At 45.6% G+C, this 24,626-nt stretch overlaps 1 protein-coding gene across 1 annotated transcript; it reads left to right on the top strand.

Annotated features, from left to right (window-relative positions):
- The first annotated feature begins 12,474 nt into the window (after nucleotides 1–12,474).
- Nucleotides 12,475–21,545, top strand: LOC135827120 (uncharacterized). Its single transcript, XM_065339644.1, has 5 exons — nucleotides 12,475–12,574; nucleotides 16,190–16,465; nucleotides 17,086–17,382; nucleotides 20,099–20,371; nucleotides 21,244–21,545. Exons 1-5 carry the CDS (start codon nucleotides 12,475–12,477, stop codon nucleotides 21,543–21,545), a joined length of 1,248 nt encoding a protein of 415 aa, XP_065195716.1.
- The last annotated feature ends 3,081 nt before the right edge of the window (nucleotides 21,546–24,626 follow it).

The following is a 24,626-nucleotide window of genomic DNA, read 5'->3' on the forward strand; positions in this document are numbered from 1 at the left end:
CCAAGCGAGGCACTATGGAATAACGTATTGATGGAAATGAAGACTGGCAATGCCGAATGCAGAGGACTTGCCGCAATCTTCGACAAAATCCCTCTCTGGTTCACACGGCATGGGAAAGAAAGAGACATTGCGAAGTTTTCATCGGTTTGTGTCGGTAAGTGAGAGTTAAAGAATGCATGTCAAATTTTACCATGTCAATGGGTATGTGCTGTTGTGCGCCTTGTATGAGTTTGCATACAGCATAGGAGTTTGCATGCAGTATAGGAGTTTGCATGCAGTATAGGAGTTTTCATGCAGTATAGGAGTTTGCATGCAGTACAGGAGTTTGCACACAGTATATGAATTTGCATACAGTATAGGAGTTTGCATGCAGTATATGAACTTGCATGCAGTATAGGAGTTTGCATGCAGTATAGGAGTTTGCATGCAGTATATGAACTTGCATACAGTCTTGAAGAAGACACTTGTGCTACCACATCACCTTGCTGAACTGTTCTGTAAATTCCGAGTAATTTTAGGCGCCAGTTTTGAAATAGTTCTGATCAGCTCTTGAAATACTCTTTCCCTTCGTTTTGTGATTTGTGAATACCAGGAGCACGTCTGCCAGGTGGCGCAGTCTCCAGCCGCGGCATTCGCCGAGACGAAGGTGTCAACTACATTGAGGAGAGCGGTAATGTGAAGTGTCTACAGGGCTACAGAACATCATTGCGTGAGAGCATACCCGCCAAGCCATATAAGGGCATCTGGCAGAACACTGCTGGTTGCTACAGTAAGTTCACCTAGATTAGTTGAAAGTTTCCAGGCAAAAAACATCGCTCAGAACAGTAAACTCTTCTTAGTAAATTTGACTTTCTACCTCCTCCGCGTCATCGAAATTGTCGCAGTTTGACTTTTGATATAAAACGGGGTATTTACTCACCAGCACTCGTACCAGAGGCAAGGAATCGAACATAGGCCAAAGTCATCCGTGTAGGGTGACGGCAAAGTTCTATTTTCTGTTATTGGAAGCTGGAATTTTTGAACTAGACGCAATTTCTTTGCTGATGTCGCTGCGATGGTAATTTCGACTCGCTGAGATCAGTCAGGCGTTGCGGCCTGCACATTTCTCGTGCTTATGGCCATTCACTCAAGCCTCATCACTGTTTTACCTTAGCTGGGGTGAGAATGACTTCGTGGAACAAGTGGCAGCGCTTGGAGAAACATCGAGGGGTCAGCAAACTAAATGCCTGCAACAGCGATAAAATTTGTCGCTCGCACTGAGACGCTCAGTACATGATTGTACCTGCAAGAGCCGTGTAGACTCTACACGTAGTGCTAGTGATGCACGCGCAGAAGCCGTACCATGGTATACCAGTGATGCTCAAAAATAGGGCGCGCTGGACGTGATAGCACACTTACCTGCATGAGCTGTGACCACACAGCTAAAATAAATGGGCATGCCACGGCTAAAAAAAGTTCATTTCAAGATCGAGGTGATTCCGCCGACGGTAATCAACCGACCTCGCAACGATCGTGTATTCCTACTAGGCTTCGTTGGTGGTGAAATAGAAATCATCCAGAGCTAGCAGACGACAAGCATAGCAGCTCTTGTCCTGTGGAGAAAGTCAAAGCGTTTGGGATGAGGCGCGACCAACTTTCAACCTTCCTTGAAATATTTCGGAACGATATTTTTGCGTCCATTGACATCAGCGACGAGGAGGACTTCATCTCTGGTATGAAAACTCTCCGTCCAACTGTTCTGAAACGTTACTCGAGTCTAATAGGTTTTCAATGGCTTAGCTTATGGAGTTGTCAGTAACAAGTGACAAGTCACTAGTCAAACTGCGACAATTTCGATGACGCGGAGGAAGTAAGATATGCGCGACTTAATAGAGAGGTTCTGCAGAACGAAAAGTTTTGCGACGGGCCTTACGAAAATCTTCATGAAGTTTCGCACGAACTTTGGGTTCTGCACATTTTCGTAGTTTGCACGCGCCAAGTGCACGTACGCCATGACCCGATCTCGCGAAACGTCCCTCGAAAGTTCATTTCGCGTTCCCTGCAAATTTCGCGTCCAAAGTTGCGAAAGTTCGTGCGAGGTTTCTCACTTCATGACGTATAGCGAAAGCTTGTGCGCAGTTTCGTTTTGCGGAACCTCTGTAATGGACACCACATAGATCACTGTATGTAGGAGGGCTAGACAATGACTGGGTACAAGGTCACGTTAGGTACATGCACTGAAGTGCACTGATGGACATTGCAATGGTATCAATGCAGTGAACCTAGGAATCTGTATCAACACAAGCTCTACAAATAAATACTCTTTTACTGCGAAAAATATACTTTATATCAAAATGCTACTCCTACATCAACACGGCGGGAAAGCACTAGCGGATCATCTGTTTGGCGTCACGCCATCTAGACTTGAAACCTACAATGATCACACGGCAATGAAGCAAACAAACCTTTTTTCCGCCGTTACTCGGAGTTACGCGTGAAAACACTCATCAGACAGCTTAAGCCCAAGCAGGGGCATCGAAAGGTAACTTAGTGTGGCGTCAGGCGAAATAGCACGTCATAGTACATTCGAGATCAGCGGGAAGAAGATGACGACGTCCACTAATTTAGTATCTGTGCACACGAATCTGCTGCGTGTGTTACTCTGTGTGTCAGCTACGGCATCATCGCCTGTGGTTCCATGCCTAGCATGTACGTCTGAACCATCCTGCAAAGTTTGAATGACGTAGGTTGAGCGATCGCTCTGCGAAAAATACTTTTTGAAATTCTCTTCATAGTATATCTTCCACCATTGAAATTTCGAATTTCTTCGAATTTTTTGCTGAGAGGGGTGGCTTGCAGCCTCGATATGGCTTGTTCCAGGCATGCTTTGGAGCCATCGCCTGTTGAAGTAGTGGCGGGGATCTGCCCTGCAACTGCTACAACAAAAAATGATTCGATCTGAGAAAGGGTGAGACCGCGAATCTCGGTTGAATATTGAGTATTTCAAGCCTTTTCACGACGAAGATGGAGTCCTTTTTGGAGATGGACGTCGCGGCAAAGGACATGGTGTCCGACTTCTGGCGTCTGGTGAAGCCAGGGATCATTTGTCCAGTCAGGTCGGCAGCCTAACCGTCGGTAAGCTTGTGTTTGGATCCCGTTCTGCTCGATGTGGTAGATCACAAACAATTTGATATCGCACAAATTGATCTTAGCATCGTGCGTACGGTATTTTATATTCAGAAAATCCCAAAGTGTCTCTGTGTGGCCGTCCTATGCCCCGAGAAACTCCAATCAGGCTCCTATGTCCTCTGCCTTCATGATTGAATGTCCACTTCGTTTGAACAACGAACACAACAATCGAAGACGGCTTTGCAATGAAAAATACAGCTATACTGGAGCTAAAAAAAGGAAGAAAAGAACGTGCTCGGGATGAGACTCGAGTACACGCATACTCTCCCAGCAGGTGAAACGCAAATTTTTGTGAAAAATGCGTGTCGCCGACTGACCAGTAATTTCGCCTGACGGTCAGCCATCTGAAGTACAATCTACTGACGGTGGGGGGTGACTGAGCCGAAATTTTAGGAAAATTATAGCCCATATCAGTGTATTTTATTGATGCACGGGGTACTTGGGTCAAATAGTGGTACGGTCAATACCGTGGTTACCGTAGCCTGTGCCATGCCCCCGCCAAGACTAGCAATAACTAGAATATATACTCTGTGCTGTCAGAAGATACTGCTATTGCAGGAGATGTTACGGAACCAGTTGTGTTGTCCTGGTTATCAACCGCGGTTGAATCCACTGTGCTTGTTTGTGTGTGTGTGTGTGTTGACCTTGTTTAGAATACGTGGGTATACGTGGGCAGAGACACCTCACACAAATAAGGGAAGACGGGTACCAGTCTGATTTTAAGCGTAAGTCGGCGTGTTTGTGTGTGTGTGTGTGTGTGTGTGTGTGTGTGTGTGTGTGTGTGTGTGTGTTTGTGTGTGTGTGTGTGTGTGTGTGTGTGTGTGTGTGTGTGTGTGTGTGTTTGTGTGTGTGTTTGTGTGTGTGTGTGTGTGTGTGTGTGTGTGTGTGTGTGTGTGTGTGTGTGTGTGTGTGTGTGTTTGTGTGTGTGTGTGTGTGTGTGTGTGTGTGTGTGTGTGTTTGTGTGTGTGTGTGTGTGTGTGTGTGTGTGTGTGTGTGTGTGTGTGTGTGTGTGTGTTTGAGTGTGTGTGTGTGTGTGTGTGTGTGTGTGTGTGTGTTTGTGTGTGTGTGTGTGTGTGTGTGTGTGTGTGTGTGTGTGTGTGTGTGTGTGTGTGTGTGTGTGTGTGTGTGTGTGTGTGTGTGTGTGTGTGTGTGTGTGTGTGTGTGTGTGTGTGTGTGTGTGTGTGTGTGTGTGTGTGTGTGTGTGTGTGTTTGAGTGTGTGTGTGTTTGAGTGTGTGTGTGTGTTTGAGTGTGTGTGTGTGTGTGTGTGTGTGTGTGTGTGTGTGTGTGTGTTTGAGTGTGTGTGTGTTTGAGTGTGTGTGTGTGTGTGTGTGTGTGTGTGTGTGTGTGTCTATGTGTGTGTGTGTGTGTGTTTGAGTGTGTGTGTGTGTGTGTGTGTGTGTGTGTGTGTGTTTGAGTGTGTGTGTGTGTGTGTGTGTGTGTGTCTATGTGTGTGTGTGTGTGTGTTTGAGTGTGTGTGTGTGTTTGAGTGTGTGTGTGTGTGTGTGTGTGTGTGTCTATGTGTGTGTGTGTTTGAGAGTGTGTGTGTGTTTGTGTGTGTGTGTGTGTTTGAGAGTGTGTGTGTGTTTGAGTGTGTGTGTGTGTTTGAGTGTGTGTGTGTGTTTGAGTGTGTGTGTGTGTTTGTGTGTGTGTGTGTGTTTGAGTGTGTGTGTGTGTTTGAGAGTGTGTGTGTGTTTGAGTGTGTGTGTGTGTTTGAGAGTGTGTGTGTGTTTGAGTGTGTGTGTGTGTTTGAGAGTGTGTGTGTGTTTGAGTGTGTGTGTGTGTGTTTGAGTGTGTGTGTGTGTGTGTGTGTGTGTGTGTTTGAGTGTGTGTGTGTGTGTGTGTGTGTGTGTGTGTGTGTGTGTGTGTGTGTGTGTGTGTGTGTGTGTTTGAGTGTGTGTGTGTGTGTGTTTGAGTGTGTGTGTGTGTCTATGTGTGTGTGTGTGTGTGTGTGTGTGTGTTTGAGTGTGTGTGTGTGTGTGTGTGTGTGTGTGTTTGAGTGTGTGTGTGTGTTTGAGTGTGTGTGTGTGTCTATGTGTGTGTGTGTGTGTGTTTGAGTGTGTGTGTGTGTGTGTGTGTGTGTGTGTGTGTGTGTTTGAGTGTGTGTGTGTGTGTGTGTGTGTGTGTGTGTTTGAGTGTGTGTGTGTGTGTGTGTGTGTGTGTGTGTTTGAGTGTGTGTGTGTGTGTGTGTGTGTGTGTGTGTGTGTGTGTGTGTGTGTGTGTGTGTGTGTGTGTGTGTGTGTGTGTGTGTGTGTGTGTGTGTGTGTGTGCGCGCGTGCGTGCGTGCGTGCGTGCGTGCGTGCGTGCGTGCGTGCGTGCGTGCGTGCGTGCGTGCGTGCGTGCGTGCGTGCGTGCGTGCGTGCGTGCGTGCGTGTGTGTGGATAGAGCCTCCCAAGTTGGGTCGTCATTGCTTTGCACTGTCAAATTGGTGTTTGACCGCTCTGTCTGGTCTTGCTGTCACATTATCGTACCAGGCCAGCATTCGATGAAGCCTTGGAATGTTGCTTGTGTTCGGCTCGATGGCGCTCACCTCCCCCTCTTTGGAATTAGCACAAATATGCATGAACCTTCCAAGTTGAAAGGCCGTTGGCTAACGCTATCGAGCAGTGCTCAAGCTGACTTTCATGTCGTGGGATACCTCAGTACTCCGTGTCAGTTTTGTGCTACATTGTTCCCAATCTGGTTTAGTTGGTGGAGTAGATCGCATAATTTGTGCCCATCTTTTGTCATATTTAAAAAACGTGTGAGCATCTTTTTAAATATAAATCCGTGGTCACGGGAACAATGGACAAGGTCACATCTGTAACCGTTCAGCACGCACAGACGGACGGTGCTGTCGGATTCGACATTGTTCTCAGAAGAGAAAAACGTTATGTTCTAGATGGATTGTGCGCACGCATTGCTGCGCTGACAGGCCATAGCCTTACTGTAAGCTGGCATGGAACAGCTGTGATGCAGCACTCGTAGTCACACTGTCACAACATCGGATCTATGATCCACAGCAAGAAGGCAGCAATGCCGGTGCCTATGGTGACGTAAAATAAAGATAACGTAACATAACATCGGCATAATGTTGGTTGGTTGGTGGGTAAATGGACGAAACAGTTCTGTCGGCAGATTGAGCATTCAAACAATGTCATTTTACCAGTACTATGTCACCTGGCTGGTTCATCTTTGCTTTATACTGCTTCTCCTGTCTACTGCTCGCAGAGTGCGCCCCGAACTCAGGGAGGACTGGATGGCATGAGGACAACATAGATGGCACATTTCGATGTCCTGACGGACAACCGTGGCGCTGTTACCACAAAGATGGCTTGAGGTGTCCAAGACCGGAGGATGATCATAAAGTTTGGCCAGTGTGCGAATCCAATCAGCGTAAGAACTATGCCAACTGCACTTACAGACGTAAGTTGTTGACCGTGTTTTTATGCACAAGTGAGGGTGAAAGTTTGTGTGTGTGTGTTCGGGTGTGTGTGTGTTTGTGTGTGTGTGTGCATGTGTGTGTGTATGTGTGTGTGTGTTTGTGTGCGTGTGCGCGTGCATGTGCGTGTGTTTATGAATCATGTTGGAAGGCTACTTTCCTGGGAAATCATTTGCAAGTTTGACTAGTTTCGGTCCCATGGTCCAGCATCTCATTACAGTTAGGTACCTTCTCCCGTACATTCTGCAGCATTTCAGCTGGACTGTATCATGTGTATGCACCCTGTACTTACTCTCGTACTTACCTTGTGTTCCGTTGACCTGGGCAGCTATTTGCGAGCCAATAATTGCCATAGGTACCCACGGTCTTCCTCTCTCTCGTTCCCTCTCCCTCTCTCTCTCTCATGAAGTAGTCGTTAATTTGTCTTTCTCTCCGTCTCTCCGTCTGTAATAAATGTCTTCCCCTACTAGTACCAGTTCCAAATTGTTCCGTTGTGTCGGGGTGCACGATTCCTTCTAGTATCTCAACAATGTTTTTAGGAACTTTGAAGCTCCATTGTGGCCTTGTCATATTTCCAGTACACCGAACTCGCAACACACACACACACACACACACACACACACACACACACACACACACACACACACACACACACACACACACACACACACACACACACACACACACACACACACACACACACACACACACACTCAGAGTCTTCGGCTACACCACATGCAAATGTTCACCCAGGACGGCTTCATAAAGGACCCTGTGCCCCTGAGGATGCTCTCCTGGGTGGAAATTTTGCACAATTAATGCATGTGGCGTAGACAAAGGCGGTTCGTATGTTGCGAATTGAGTGTACAGACAACGTCTAAAAATTGCTATAGTAGCTATCGGTGTTGAGGTTGTTCGTATGTTTGTCAGACCTTGGGACCCGATAATTTTCAGTTGCCGACACTGATTGGCAAAGTAACTCCAATTTCATTTCAAGGTACCACCACTGCATCTAGCGTCTGCTTCTATCAAGGCAGCGTGCTGTCTATACTGGTTACCCCAACAAGTGCAGGGTGTGCATTGGTAACTGTCTTCGCCGTACTATTCCGATGTGCTCCATGTGGTGGGTTCCCAATACCCAGTTGCCGAGTAACTCCAATTTCACTTCAAGGTGCCAGTGCTTCTAGTGTCTGCTTCTATCGAAGCAGTGTGCTGTCTATACTGGTTACCCCAGCAAGTGTAGGGTCAGTATTATGTACAGGCACCGTTTTAGCATTCCTATTCCGAAGTCCTCTGTGCCATGTAGACCAGGGGGGGGGGGGGAGGCTTCGCCAGTTGTGTGGATTAGACAGTTATCTGGCACTAGTGGTGATCAATTTGACTCGGATTCAGATCCACTATTGTTGCTATACAGAAAATATGTTGGCACACATTCAGTATTATTCCCGTAGCTATGCAGAAGACGTTACTTCAGTAACGTCTGGCGCTAGCCAGGGTCCACACAGCTTTAATTTGGTGTTTGTTTGTTTGTTTGTGTCACGCCTGGCACTATCCCGTATCTGTCCTGTACCGTACCATCAAACACAGTTGGTTACAAACCAGACAGTTGGCCACAATATTTGCTGGCGCCATCTCGTATCTGTCCCGTATCGTACCGTACCATCAAACACAGCCGGCCACAAACAGCTCGCCACAATATTCGTCGTATTATGTATACGACTCCCTGATGTATAGGGAGTTTTTTTGGAAAGAAATAAGGAGACGAGGAGGAAATGCAATTATACTGGACGTGAGTTGCCAAATAGGTGATAGGATGCGTCAGCATAAAGACAAAAACATACTTTGGAAGAGAGATCCCGTCGTCTCCAAATAAAGCGTGAACAGGAAACAGGACCAGGAACTTCGCACAGGAAACGTCGGTAGAGAGATCCCGTCGACTCCACAACGCCCGTGATCGGCAGAGTCAGCGCCGGTCCCAGGAAACGTCAGGACAGACATCCCGTCGACTCCAGAACGCCCGTGATCGGCAGAGTCAGCGCCGGTCCCAGGAAACGTCAGGACAGACATCCCGTCGACTTCAGAACGCCCGTGATCGGCAGAGTCAGCGCCGGTCCCATAGCTATACAGAAGACGTTACTTCAGTAACTCATTCAACGTTCTTGTAATACAATGATGTAGCTAATCAAAGGAAAAAAACATTTTCATCAGTTCTAACACATGCACGATGAGCTAGGCAACAAAGCATAGCGTAGGGCCCTGAGCTTCCAAGCTCTCTCGTTTGCAGATTTGCATGCCTCTGTTCAGATTCGTATATGAGGTACATGGTGCTGGCATCTGAATGAGTTGGTCTTCATGGGGTTTGCTGTGAGCGCCTTGAGATCTAGGTGGCAAACCATGGAGCAACGTCAAGAGTGAATGCCCTACGGGCTTCTCAGGATAGTCGTGAGCATGTGTTGCTCAGCCATGCATTGCTAAGTTACACGGTATGGGGAAAACGAAGAGTGCGGCCCGTGATGTGATGACGGCGCTGTGTGGTGCGTTGTGATGCGGTGTGATGAGTGAGTGGGCGGAGTGCATGCCCCAGGGTCTCTCGCAATGTTACTTGCTATGCCCTGCTGTCCGTGATGTGATGACGTCGCCGTGTGGTGCATTGTGATGCAGTGTGGCGAGTGCGGAGTGGACAGAGTGCATGCCCCAGGGGTCTCTCAAAATGTTACTTGCTATGCCCTGCTGTTTGCCAAACTCACATCTGGTTATTACTAGCAGGTATTTACATTATCATGGGGTGGTGGTGGCGTCCCATGGAAGCGGAAAGGTGGTTCTTGACCACGGAGTTGTACAACTCCTTGTTCTTGACCTGCCCGGTACGTAAACCCGTCGAATTTATTTTATATTTTATTTACATTATCAACAGTTTAGTTGGACAGAGTGTAACACACACTTGGTTTTTTTTCTTTTTTTTTTACAAAATAGCCACAAACGATCATGGTGCAAACACTGGCAAAATCGCACAGGGATACACATGGAGATTCTGCTAAGCCATGGTCATGTTTTCGCACCTCAGGCACGTGGATTATGTTTACCCAGTTCAGTGCGAAAGGGTGGTTTTCACTATTGTAGCCATTCCTCAATATCCACTTTGAGAGTTCGTCCAGTGTTAGGTATAAAGGCCGCTCACTATTATGAGAAGCAGTGAGCATTGCTGTGAACTGTTCTGTCTGTGGTCTGTGTTTGCTGTGCCAAATCCTTGCAGTCAGAACAAACTTCCTATACGTGTTTTCTGGCCTTCTTGGCCCACCGCTCGTAGGTATGCGCTACTTTTACGGGTGCCCGAAACTGGTGCTTTGCTCTCCCAATGTTCCCATACCTGAGGCACTGTTTATAGATATGTGCAGCCCTTGCAATGTCTTGCTAGATAACACTGTTCAGTGCGTGTCAAAAATATAGACGTGTGATTTCAAAAACACATTTAGGCCAGCATCTATAAATAATTCACAAAAAAATCTATTCAAGCTGTGTTCATCACTGTTGAGGCTCCCGGTGGAAAATAAAAGAATACTACTACTACTGTTCAATTCGGATGGTGAGCCAATTAAATTATAGTGAAAAAGGAGAAGGATAAAATGTTACGAGTTATTACTAACTGTCCACCAATATAACCAGGTCTTATACAGTCAGAGAGTGCGACAAAATGGCACAAAACTGACAAGGAGTACTGAGACATTCGGCGACCTGACACCTAGCTCCAACGCTTCTCCAAGGCACAAACTAATAATCTTCCAACTTGGACGGCTCAGGTTTGGAAAGGTCCAAAAGGTGAAGGGAAGCGCAACGAAGAAGAGCACGGCTTTCCTTCCCCTCTTGGACCTTTCCGTAAATTCACCAGTTTGACAATTTTTCTGCAATGCTAGAGGTGTCCAGAATGAGAAAATCTATACGTTAGTGAACGCATTTGGGCACTTTGAAGGGGTTATGGCCACTCGAAGTAGGCCAAACAAGGCATTCTCTAAGAAAGAGACGGGCCTGGAATGAGGGCAATGAAGCGCTTTCAACCTTCATCTGTTGCTTCTTGCAATCATGTCAGTAATTCCCATAGTATCAAAACATGTCAAGGTAGATTTACCAGCAAAAAATACACTGGTTGAAAGTAGAGGCTTCTGTGAGAGGAGACGAAACTGGTATTCTGAACCCCGACTCGATGGGGTACCAAAATGCTTTGAAATTTACATTTTTTCAAAATTGGCTCGAAAATGATTGAGTTTTCTTGCTATTTGGATCGCGCCATGTCAGTATCATAACTTTATGTCAAAATGATGCACACCAGAACAACAAGGACAATCAAGGCTTGTTTGCTGCTACTTTAAGTTGCCGGATGATTGCGTGAGCATGAAACTTAAAGTAGCAGCAAGGAAGCCTTGATTGTCCTTGTTGTTCTGTTGTGTATTACGCTCGGCCTTTGTGGTGTTGAGCACTGTCAGCACTCTGGGTACATCCTTCGGTGTCAAAATGATGCTAGGTCACTGGACTCGTGTACCCACTGTTTACAGAAATGGACTCGGATGGAGAGCCAAGATGTAATTTATAGAAGAAGAAAAAGAGGACCAAGAAGCTACAAGTAACACTATAATGGCCACTAACACCACCAGTCACTAAACAATCAGCTCATGCGATAACATTGCACGACACTGACCGAACCAAGTTCTAAGGCTGTTGGAGTGCCCATCCAAGATGTGCTAGAGCTGGTAGCCAGTAGGTTGTAGAACGTCAATACCGTCGGCCAGTGTCGTGCAATGTTATCGCATGAGCTGATTGTTTAGTAACTGATGGTGTTAGTGGACATAATAGCGCAAATTGTAGTTCCTTGGTCCCGTTTACAGAAATATGCGAAGATATGATCGTCACTCGAAATTGATTCCAGCGTATTTGCTTCAACAGTCTGTGATTATAGTGATCCTGAATTCAAGGAAAATAATTGAAATGTACTTATATGTCATAGTTTGGTGCAAGCCTGCCTCATAAGAACAAGTGGAAAGCAAACTCCTGTTTGTAAAAGGAGGTTTTTCTCATAATATGTCGAGACATCAATGCGAACGTATGGGTGTGTCAATCACAGGCCCCAAATCAAGGGGAGGATTCAATACGCATTTTTTTGCAATTGATGCCTTACTCTCATGATGCTTCAACCCTGAGAATTAAAATAAATGGACAGAAAGTGGTTCTTGACCTTCGATGTTTTTCGCAGTATAGGCCCAAGATCATGGCCAACGTATTTACGACCTATATAAGCCCTCGACTTCACAATTTGAATAGATGAAACCTATCGGTTTGGTGGATTGACTGTAGACTGTTCACGTTGCACATGGGTGCTACCCTCCATCCCTGACAGAATGCAACCATGTTCGGGTGTGGATTCTGGTTGGTTTGACCGCGGTTGTCTTCAGCTTGTTATACTCCCGTCCGTTCTGCCTGACAGAGAAAATCCAATTGAGGAAAGTAGCTCCGTCTCAGCACGTGGAATTGGAGACGGCGACATTCAAATGCCAGTGGCCGCATGTTGAAATATGCACCAAGCCTCCATGTGCAGGCGGCGCTCACCGCAACCTGGCACGCTTCCGTACTGTGATAAGCAACTTTATCGGAGACGAGGTTTGGGAATACGTCAACCTACCACGCTGCGGAATTTTAGGTGAGTTTGGAAATTTGTCATCAGCATGCAATGTACACTCAGGACGTAAATATACGTCTTTAGTGCACGGATGTCATTCTCAAGGACGTACATAATTATACGTGCTGAGCGGTGAAAGGGTTAAAGACCGCACCTAGAGATTGCTGATCATTGCATACAGTAGCCCAATCCCGAAAAGATTGTCTGGGTTCGAAAGGGGGCATGCCAACTGAGAGTACACTTTACAACACATATATGGCACTACCTGATCAGCATGCGGCACAGGACGTGTTTGATCGCTTGTTTGCGTGTGAATGCGATGGTAAGTACACGGTTTTCTCGTTAGTTGCCTGCAAGAGAGACAATGCGACAGAAAGCAAAGCCCTTTGTAGTTTTCTCTCTTGCACTGGTAATGGTCTGCTGTTGGAGTGGAAATGCTAAGACATAATCCTTGTTTCGCTCTTCTGTGTAGTGTGAAGAGGTCCACAAACATGTAGAGCTCACTTTGATGAAGTAGGCAAGGCTGTGAGCGCTGTGGCTCAAAGCAATAGGCCCTAAATCTTACAAGATATTTCGAGTGCTATTATTTTTTTTGTTGCGAGCGCTTCGTCTTCGATGACTCCTGCCTCTTTCCGGGCAGGTGCTCACCTATAGGACCAACCACGAAGTGACTGTACTCATCTGCAGCCGATCAATGTTATATTGCACAAGAAGATAGCGTTTTCACCAAGCCAGTGCCCCGCCAAAGACCATCGCTGTGTCATACCGTCGGAACGAGTTCATGATGAGAAACATCATTCGCGCGAGCGTGATGAAGAACTGTTTTAAAAGACAACATAGTCTTTACCCCCGGGACGGCAACTATGCGCACGTCCTGCAAGGGGAGAATGTCACCAGCGACATCAACAAAGACGACGGCAGTATTTCGGAAACCTGGAGTCAGCGGAGGTCGTCAAGCTCCTCCGCGACCCGGTACATGTACAGTATAGATGACATGTCGACACGAGCGTGCGGAAACACAGCATACACTGTAGTAATGTTGCGAGAGTTTGCGGAAGGAGTCCAAGTCGGGAAATCCATCAGCTCCAAAAGCTACATGTAGGTGGGCGATGAGACTCCAGCTTCAGACTACAACAGTCATGAACTTGTAAATAGTTGAAGTTTGTGAAGCAGCAGATCGAGAAGTTAGTTGAAATCGTAGCTGTTGCAGTATGTCGGCGCTAATTTGCTTGTATTTTTTACTGAGAGTCGATCGCCACGCAAATATTTCGCTCCTGACCGAGAGCTAGCTGGCCTCCAAACTCCGTCAGGGTCTGCCTAAGGTACCGAAGGTCCTTTGACTAGCTGCTGGCAGGACTCCATCAAATCCTTTAGCTTCAGCTCGGCGAGCAAAAGTCTCTCTCTCCTCCGCCATGAGCTGACACATACAAACTGAATACAAAACGATGCACTTCACACCAGCTGGCTTGCACGCATGCCCCCTTTCACGAACCCAGACAATCCTTTCGGGATTGGTCTATTAGAAGGACTCAGTTTAATGATCAGATTACAAGCACGAAAAAGGAGTGTTCGCTGTGCCCTCCGCTGTGCCCTGTGAACAAGAGAGAGAAAGAAAGAGAGCGAGGGAGTGAGAGCGAGAGACGGACAGACAGACGCACGGACGGACGGACGCACGGACGCACGGACGGAGAGACAGGCAGCCAGCCAGACAGACAGACAGACAGTGAAGAGACCGTTTTTGGTGTGGGGATTTGAGGAGTGAAGTTTCTTATAATTATGTGCACATCGTTATTGGAGTTCTGCGTAGCATAAAAGTAGACCGGCTTCACCCAGCACACCCCAGCACACCCCGGCACACCCCAGCAGTGCAAACTCGCGAATTCATGGTTTTTTTCCTGCCCGCTAATGTAAAGTTGCTCAACTTTACGTAGTGCGGAACCACTCTATTATAATGTAACTTGTAGCTCTTTGGTCATCTTTGATCTGTTTATATTATAATTGTATTAAACCAATTTCAATACAGTTGAACATCGATTATCCGCACATCGACTATCCGACCATTCGATTATCCGTTACAGTTTTTTTGGGCGCACGTGCCGTAGAGTACGCACTGTGCATGTAGTGAGCCATTCAAAAAATACGAAAATTTTGAAAAGTAAAAAGTAAGAAGGTCGTGCGGCTAGTAATAACCACTGAAAGTGTGTGAGTGACAGTTTTTTCTTATCCGGAACATTTGCCTTATCTGAACACCGCCTGACAGTTGTCTGCCCAGAGGTGGTCGGATAATCGATGTTCAACTGTAGTTAGGGTTAGTGAGTGTCAAGGGGACACCATTACGAGTGAGTGGCGAGTCATTGGCATTGCATTGTACATGTATTCCATTGTATTGGAATACCCAGATGTTCGAAGACTGTCGGGAGTGTGGGGGGGGGGGGCGGTATCTCTTACTCGGGGGATGTGCCCGTGTTTGGGGAAGTGTACAAGGGCACACAGAAAGAAAAGAGAAGAAAAAAAGGAAGTAGAACGGAAAAAGGACATAATGTAAACGAGTTTTAAGAGTACACGTAACTCTCCACCACTGTAACTAGATACTATATACAGTCAGAAAGTACAACAACTAGTCACAAAACTGAGAGAGCAGTGAGACATTCCACGTCCTGACACATGTCCTTTTTCCTTTCTACATTTATTATTGGCTCGATACCCGAGTTTCAAAGAAAGGAAGGAAATGTACAGCTAAGAAAGGATTCATGGGTTTTGAGTTAACAGTAAGTGTCTACTTCTAGAGTCAGTAAGTCAGTCAATATAAATAAAATAAACAGACCTCGCTTATCCGGTCCTCTTTTATCCGGAACCCACACCCTACGGAAAAAAATAGCTGGCTACAGATGTACAGCATGTGTGATGATTCAACTTCACCAGTGTTCGATTATCCGGTCCCCTCGTCTATCCGAATATTTTGTTGAAAACGGATGCGTGCGGTTATGCGTGGTCTGACTGCGTAGCAATATAATAAGCAGCAAGAAAAGTGAGATATCTGAGCTCAAAGCTGACAGACTACCGAGACATTCAACGAGCTAGCACAACAGCAGCAAAACAGCTTTGTGCTTACAGTCGATTCATTGGAAACTGGCACCCTAACTTTTTGGTGTCTCCCGCACATAGTTGTAGATATCGTGAAAACAACAGTACACCCTGCATTGTGTGACCCGTGCAATTACTCCTTGCCACATTTAAGGCCAGAAAAGTCCACGAACAGGGAATTAGGAATTCAGCCAGATTTTGCAAAATTAGGACAGGTATGCCATGGCAAAATGTATGGAGAAGCAGATCCAAAACCCAGATTTTTTGAGATTCAAACCGCGTTTTTGATCCTCGATTCGGCCCAAATCCGACCTTCAAAAGCCAGCGGGACTGTTTCCGATGAATGTACTGTAGTAATCTCACTTTCTGACTGCTTACTTATCTTGTTATAGTAGTGAACGGTTACTCCTAGCTTGTAACCCATAGTCATATCCTATTTTACTTTTGTATTCAACTATCGGCTCAGCATCCCAGTTCAAAAGAACCAGCTACAGGAATTGCGGAATGCGTGATTGTTGCACTTCTTGCTCTTATGCACGCTTTCATGCATGAAAACGAATCATGTGTTCCTGTAATAGGTGTATTTATACAAAGACGTACATACTGTACTCACTATTCGTATTTCCCGCTCGTTCCTCTTGGCAATGAGAGCCACCCACATATAGAAGTGTGCATGCTCCAGTGGATATCTAGTCTTGAGCTGTTGTTGTTGTCCTGTTCTCCTTTGCACTCTTGTCTACGCTCTTGTCAAATACTTATTCCATATTCAATACTATAAAACTCCTGTGTCCTGGAACTTCGTTTAGCCGGGAGCTAACATTCCCCTCCGTTCCCTTTTGTGTGTATCTTGTAGCATCGATGACGGCCGGGGAGCAGCACTGGTACTATAGCCATGACCAGACAACAGTTGATCGGGCTAGTATGGCGTGCGAGGACAGGGGAACACGACTGATGACGTTGGACGAATTTCTAGCAATCCGGAACAGCATCCTCGCCGACAACGTGAACTTCATCGATCGTTTCATCTGGGTACTCCACCCTGTCACAGCTGCTCAACTAGCTGTCAAGATGAGGACGAATGAACAAAAGACTGGCTTGGTCACTGCTTACATCATGTGCAAGTCATCAAGTGAGTATTCAGATCCAGGTCAGGAGTTTAGGCAATGAAGGAGACCAGGAACAGGTTTTACACCCTGAAATCGCTGGATCTTTTCGTTCAGTACTCGCATGTTTGGACGGAATTGCCTAAGCATGTCAGCTCGGTGCGTGTTGTGAATCCAGACCAGAGTGCTAATATGCAAAATCCGCTGGGACAGTTACTTGTCCGTGAACTTGTAGTAATTTTGCTGCATATCTGCCCAATAGCAAACCTGCTGTTGAAATGCACGCTAATTTGGACGCAGTAAAATCTGGTTTAAGCGACCACGTCACGGTGTAAGCAAAAGCGGTTGTTAATGCCAGGTGGTTTTTAGAACCAGGTCCGACAGTGTGTGTATGTGGGGGGGGGGGGCGTGTGTGTGTGTGTGTGTGTGTTTGTGCGTGTGTGTGTGTGTGTGTGTGTGTGTGTGTGTGTGTGTGTGTGTAGAACTGTCCGTGCATGGAAAAAGGTCATTTTAAAAGAGCAGGTGGTCGCTAAAACCAGAGGTCGCTTACACCAGTTTAACTGTATGTAGAAACCTGTTAGTACTCTGGTAGTTTATCTGCTTGCCATTGATTCACTCCTTGTGTTGAATCTTCTTTTCTCTTTAGCCAAGCTTGAAAAGAAGAGAAGTTGCTGGACAAATGACACGTTCAGCCTCTTTCACACCCAAAGCCCGCATGACTATACGAACTATTCTCAAGCCGTACATGTCTGCGAGAGTCCACAGCAGACTAATTCGATTATACCGTTCCCTTTCCTGCACTATTGCCTGGATTCTGTGACACGCTGGATGCCAGCGTACAACTCATACTGGATCTTCAAACAAAACGTTAACCGTCCTGCCCGTGCCAACGATCTGCAATGGCATCCCGAAAGAGAAAGACGTCAGAAGATTTGCTGGATAAGTAAGTGCAACATTACGTATTGCTGGAAGGAATATTCGAAACATGCAGACCGGAAAAAAGAATTTTCTTCGTTTATGCAGAAGTAGAATATTCATAAATGTGCAGTAGTTCGCCTTTTTGATATAGAATAGGTTTATGTGGTGGAGAAAATAAGTAGGCTTGTCTCCCTCCATGTGATGTCATCAGCAAGCCAAATAACAACAACTTTTCAAATAACCTACGTGGAGATAATATTTTTAATATAGCTATGAATAGGATGAAGGCCGCAGACATCACGCAACTACGTTACTTGTTTGACATTAATTACTGTGTATAGACTTCAGTTTCTTTGGTTGTATACTTAGTTCCGTTTTTCCCACTGATGATAGGAACGAGAAAATCGATTCTGGGTTTTCAATAATATTTTTGTTATAAAATACACAGTAATACATGTCAAACAAGTAACGTAGTCGCGTGATGTCTGCGGCCTTCATCCTATTCATAACTTTTCAAATGTTTCTCTTTATTATTATTATTATTGCATCATCATCTCGTGGCAAGCAATGCCAATATTGAATGAGAGAGGGGTCTTGTGTTATGCGTAGCTACCAGTTGATGGTGTATGGTTACCATGGATGCAACTAGGTATCCATGGATATTGTATGGTTTAGACTATTCGGAATATTCTTCGTTTCAGGTGTGTTCGGAAAAAAAGATAATCTGTTCACTTCATTGGGCATTCGTTTGAGCCCTGAACATTAGCACTAGAACAAGCTATGATCGATATAACTCAAAGGAAGAGGCGAGGTTAATCGACCGTTTTCCTCTTTTAAAGACAGGCTATCAATATCGTAAGATTTTAACGCCATTTAAAATAATTGTAGTGGGGCACACACTCAGTACAAACACTATAATAATGCTATCGCCTTTGCTGACTCGGTAACACTGCCCTGATTTCGCCTCTATTCTCACCTATATCCGTTAACTCTCACAAAACAACTCAATACCATTGTCCCAATGCCACGTCTTCACTTCGCACATATGCACTAACTTCCACACTAGCATCTAGGCCTGCTCGTAGAGAATTCGATAGTGAATGCTGCGGTCTGATGATCGCTCCGATGCGTGAAACTTTAAGTTACAGCTAACACAGCCTTTCCCCTCTGTTGTGCGTGTATAAGATGATATTCAGTCTCGTGCTTGCAAGCTCGTATGCGTCCTCGCAAATCCACACATCCAGTCAAGAAGTGGTGGACATCACGCAACTGCACAGTAAATAAAGAGGGGGGGGGGGGAGGGGGAGCTTGTAAACAAGTTGTACTGTTCTATAGTTGCTATCCACTCTTGGCGCATGCGCTGGATGGATATTCTTTTATTAGTGATGTCAAAAGCATTATTGACGTTTCGGGCCAGTCACCCATCGTCAGGAGGTTCTGATGATGTCAGTTGACAAACCCCTTTTTTCAGTCAAAAAGGGGAAATATTAATAAGATCATAAGAAGGCCCTTCTCGTACTCTAGTGAACAAACACAAAATGAAATTTACGGGAACGTTCAGCAAAAGGGGCATCTAACATTACGTCATCTTCTTTATTTTACCTTGGCTAACTGTAACCATCTTGAGCTACCTGGAAAGATCTTTCTACGACAAAAATATGTCAGCCCATACTCAAGCTCGCACACTATGAGACTAACGGAGAGCATTATTAATTTTATCGTGTCTGAACGCGCCCTATTAATTAAAGCTGTCTCCATGTTTCCCTCGTGCCCGGCCACAAGTACATGCGCCAACTGGACTATGGGTGGCAGCACTAACTGCCGCCGGGCACGGGTTTTTTATATTTTTTATATTTTATATTTTTTTATTATATACAGACCCCGTTGGGTGTTCATTGCGTTTTATCCATACGCATTTGACCAATGTTAGCCTCATAATTCATGGTTAGCAGTCGCTTCTCAAGCTTCTTCACTTTGGCCAGAACTAAAAACTAGCTAGATCTTTGTCAGATTTTTTTCGTATGAAATGCCTTCAGGGCCCATTTCATAGTGGAAATAGCAGTAAACACAATAGGGTCCTGCACATTCAACACCCAAGCGGGTCTACGGGATTCTACGAGATTCTACGGGACGTCGTGCAGCTGTACAACGTGCATCATGTTTATTGTGTTATGTGATGTGCAAAATGTGTGTGTGTGTGTGTGTGTGTGTGTGTGTGTGTGTGTGTCCCATATGGTGCAGTGGTATGTGCAGTCGATTTCCAATCGAGAGGTTGCGGGTTCAATTCCCGACGATTATGGTCGCACACGTCTTTCTTCTCTTTCTCGGACTCTTCCTGACTTTTCTTTCATTCTCCTGGGTGGTTACCAACAGCCAGTGTATGCCGGAGTATGTGGTGTGGTGTGTGTGTGTGTAGAAAAAAAGAAAAAAAGAAAAGAAAAAAAATGGAAAACATGAAAAATAGGGATTCACTGGCCAGAAAAAAGTCACTTAAAACAGCTGTGTGGTGGATACCAGGCTAAAAATAGTGGCGGTCAATTCATCAGCCTTGCAAGCTGTTGAATGGTGTAATCCCAGCACAAGTTGCTATGTCTAACATAGCTGTTCGCTATCATCGCTTCCGCGATGGGCATGTCTGAGGTCTGAGGTGTGTGTGTGTGTGTGTGTGTGTGTGCGTGTGTGTGTGTGCGTGTGTGTGTGTGTGTGTGTGTGTGTGTTGAATATTCTGATTGTCTGCACAGAGCGCCCCCGGAACACTGTGTTGCATGAATGTCACAATCACGACCTCTACTATGTTATAAAGCCAGGCGGAAGCAACTATGTTGACGCCCGCATTGAATGCGAACGACGATATATGAAACTTCCACTGAGAGAAACTAGGGGGTGTCTGTCGCTGTTTGTCAAGAAACTTGGTGTATTTCCAGCTTGGATTTCTGGCGTGGACAATGGTCAGGCAAGGACTAGTGATGGTCCCAGTCCAACTAGCCATCTAAAGTCCATCGTCTGCGCTAAAGGTAAGGACAGTGTGGGTTGAAATAATCGATGAGGAGATAACTGTTTTAAAAAGGCAATAAAAAGAGCACATTCCGCCCTCATCACTGTCCAACAAAGAAGTAGTGAAGGTTTCCAAAGCTTTCCAAAATTGAATTCATGTCACAATCATCAGTGGTATTATCGTGACGGAGGTTCATCCATACGAAACAATGCAGCATTGAGGAAGATGTTGACACTGAAGATGATATTGAAGATGATTCAGGAGATGACGAGGTTGGTACTGATGGAGAGTATGAGTCAGGAGCAATATAATCACCTTTGTGTCTTTTGAGAGCTGGCGTATTGCGCCTGAGCGAGATACTGTACCCACATCCACAAATTTCATTGATTCTGAAGTTTTACTGAACGTGGAACAGTGATTCAAAGTCCTGCAGATTCCTGAAGCTCAAGCGATTCATCTGGTCTCCACTGCGCATGTGCTATGCCACCACGAGTCACAGGGAAAGTCCCGTTTGAGCACTGCCGTGCTTGCCACGCATCCAATTTGAAACAAATGCAAGCATATCCGTGTTTCCCTCTTCGGCGCTCAGTGATTCTTCATTGCGCTATATCAAACGATGCATTGTTGGAATGCTTATTCTCTCAGCTTTCCAATGAGCCCTCATTCTTGGCAATCAAAGAAAAGGCAATGGAGTTACAACAATTTGAACAGTGATGTGTATGCACCACACAAACTGGCACAGTTGCACACGAGTGAACTCGTGCTTCAGATTTTAGGTCGTTTTGAACACGAGTTAACTCGTGGTTCGGACTCAAAGCACCAGAGCCGACATTGTGCTAACACAGGTTGTGTTCAATTTTTGTGCTTCTTGTTGTTGTTTTTTGCTTGCAGATCGCACTTGGAGTGATGTGAAACACGAATGTCGTAATTATTATGACCTGTTCTATATCAGGCAAGAGAGCATAGGGCACACATTTCAAGAAGCCAAACTAATGTGTCATGGACGGGGTATGTCACTTCCGTTAACAGCCACGCACGACTGTGTTTTCTGGTTTGTCACGAAACTTGGCGTGAATCAAGCTTGGATGTTGGATACGGACAGCGGTCAGGCAAGAATTAGTGGGAGATCCGATCAAACCCATCATCGAACTCATCAGACCGTCATCTGTGCAAAACGTGAGAGCAGCGACTAGTTGATTGAGGGGTAGATCGGGGTTCTTAGGCCGTAGGGAGCCGGCTGTGAATATGTAACACAGGGCTTGTGGTGTCATTGCCTGTGTTGACCAGGGGTATTCGAGTATGGCTTTGCAATTAGAGTATCAGTATTGGCTGTTTTACCATGACTGATCCATTCTAGTGTCAGTATTGGCTGTTGTAGGCTAGGTCCTTATTACCTGACTCCTGTACTGGAAACACCAAGAATAAGTACTGCCTTTGGAACCCTGGCACCATCCACGGGCGTCACAAAAATCAAGTGGCTGACAACCAGCTCCAGTGCCTATAACTTATTATCTTTATTCTCATGATGGCCGTAGCCAATAAGAGAGAGACAGTACTATGTGTTATCAATCAGAGTGGGTGCAATAAACCGGAAGAAACAGTGGCTAGTGGCAGCCGTGGTTTGGGTGCTTCATTTGAGTAAAGACGCTTGACATATTGCTAATACAGCACTCCCATCTTTCACCACTGCTCTCATTCACACCATTACGTTGGGTATATACAACAGCATGCATTATCCTCTCCATTCTATCTCCCTTCCGTGCCCGTTTTTTCCCCCTCCCCACTCTCCTTCTGCCCTCTCCTCTTCCAAGTCGTCTCCTTGTGAGAAGCCAACATTGACTGTTTGGAGGAACAATCATATCTAAAAGCACAACAACAAAAAACAAGCATCCAGATTTGTTTCATTACTGTTGTCTAATGATCACCTGATGTGTGAAATTTGGGAGTATCAACAAAGTTTTCGCTCTCTTCTGCCTCTTGTATTCTAGATAGACATAATAAATAAATTTCACGGTTCGCGTGAGACTCGGCTGGAAGCCGAGTTTTCCGCATCCGCCGTGGGAACGCCACCACCCTCTAGGATCAAAGGCGCAGATGCAGCATGGATGCAGCTAATGGGATTTCGGTCTTTGACCACTTGGTGGTGGGTCTGATCTACTCACCTCCCACCGTTTAGATAGACATAGAAAAGCTAAAAGCTTGGCATGGTGCTCCAGACTACACGGTCTACAGTATCAAGTAGTGATACTACAAAATTAAATTAAATTATGGAAATGAACCAGAAAACGGACACCGAGAGAGAATACAAGGATTAGCATACGTGTGTGTATGGGGGAGGGGGGAGGGTGCATGTGCGTGTGTGTGGGGGGGGGGGGGGGTGCATGTGCGTGTGTGTGTGTTGGCGGGGGGGGGGGGGGGGGGGCATGTGCGTGCGTGTGTGTGTGTGTGTGTGTGTGTGTGTATGTGTGTGAAGGATTGAAAGGGTTTTTAATTAATTTTGAGGAAAAATTTGTTTCACAGCCAGCGATCAGAAACCTTCGGATGTATATGTAGGACTATTTGAGAGAGATAACGGGCCCATCCGCCACCTTGCAGTTGATTTTCCCCATTTCTCTCCTCATCAATCCTACTTGTCTTTGTACATACATCTACATCTACTGTTCTTGCAATCAAATGAACCCCTCGATAGGCACGTTGCCTTTGGGTCATTTCATAATAATAATAATAATAATAATAATAATAATCTACTTGCAATTACTTGGTTTGGAGCTCTCTCTCTCTCTCACACACACACACACTCTCTCTCTCTCACTCTCACACTCGCTCTCTCTCTCACTCTCACACACACACTCTCTCTCTCTCCCAATCTCTCTCTCTCTCTGTGTTTCTCTCGCTCTCCCCCTGGGCCTTCAGCATGTGTTTTGTAAATGTGGTTTGCCTGATTATTGAAGGCGAAAACTGCAACAGTACATTAACCTTGACAACGCACACACCTGGTCACTTGGCATGAAATTCCGAAGCAATGGCACGTACCTACGTTTGAAACTGCCAATTTCTTAAAGCACCATCACCGACCTTGTGCTAACACTTTTCTGTGGTGCAATTTGTGTCTCCATGTTCATCTCCATGCAGCTCGCTTAATGGTGTACAAATGCCGTCGTTACGACTTTTACGCTATGAACCAAGCAACCATTGAACATAGATCTGCTCAGAAACGATGTGAGGATGAAAAGATGGCCCTTCCAAAATCTAGGACTCAATGTTTTCAGTCGTTTCTCAAGTTACTTGGCACAGAGCAAGCCTGGATTCAAGGACTTTCAGACCGGTATTACAGCGACCCATGGCCCATCGTCTGCGCAAAGCGTAAGAACAGTAACTAGTTGATTTTTGGAATAGTCCCAAGTTCCAAGCCCTCAAAATATTGTTGTTGTCTGTTGTTGTTGAAACAATTTTAATACCGCAACAAGAAGGATGAGCTGAAGTGACATCGGGAAAACAATCTGTAAGGAATGGAGAACTCATCCAACATAGTTAGGAAGGACAACTTTACAGCACTCAAATATCCAAAAAATGTTTGTACTTGGAGAGCACTACCTCTTCTTCAGCCTGCTCAACCTCTACTGACGATAGTTGAATTCCCAAAACACTTTGTACGGCGCAGGGAGTGGCGCTTTCTTCCAGGTTTGCCGAGTGGACGGCCCTGCATTAATTTCGCGTGCTCCAGCCGGCAGCCATGAGTCAGTCAAGTGTCAGTCAGTCGGCGGGAAGCGCGATCTCCAACGTTTGGAGCAGCCACCGTCTTCTAAAACGTTTATCTGCAACAGATAATCATGATGAGCATGACATAAAACAGAACAAAGCTGAATCATCAAAAGTACAGTAAAACCGGGTTTAAGCGACCGCTCCACGGTGAAAGCAAAAGCAGTCGTTAAAGCCAGGTGGTCTTTAGAACCAGGTCCCACAGTGTCTGTGTAGAAAAGTCGGGGCATGGAAAAACGGTCGTTCAGAGCAGGTGGTCCCTAAAACCAACGGTCACTTTCACCAGGTTTTATGGTACTTCAAAAATCAGGATTTGAGACTAAACAACCACATCCTCACCACTTAGCTCACTTTCTGCTTAACTGCAGTATTCACCATTCGATGTAGGTTCACAGATGGCCATCGAAGAACAAAGTTTATGGATCATTTCTATAATATTTCATTTCATAGTTGTTCCATGAAATTAAATGGTTGTTCCATCAGTTTGAATTCTTTATTCTCACGATGGCACCATC

This window comes from Sycon ciliatum, chromosome 11 (genome assembly GCF_964019385.1).
Source record: "Sycon ciliatum chromosome 11, ocSycCili1.1, whole genome shotgun sequence".
Taxonomy (NCBI): domain Eukaryota; kingdom Metazoa; phylum Porifera; class Calcarea; order Leucosolenida; family Sycettidae; genus Sycon; species Sycon ciliatum.

Excerpts from the sequence above, each read along its gene's own strand:
- LOC135827120 (XM_065339644.1), top strand. The coding sequence starts at position 12,475 with ATGCCAACTGAGAGTACACTTTACAACACATATATGGCACTACCTGAT. Across the intron at positions 17,383-20,098 it reads TCAGAAGATTTGCTGGATAA|AGCGCCCCCGGAACACTGTG; the intron begins GTAAGTGCAACA and ends TTGTCTGCACAG. Across the intron at positions 20,372-21,243 it reads GTCCATCGTCTGCGCTAAAG|ATCGCACTTGGAGTGATGTG; the intron begins GTAAGGACAGTG and ends TTTTGCTTGCAG.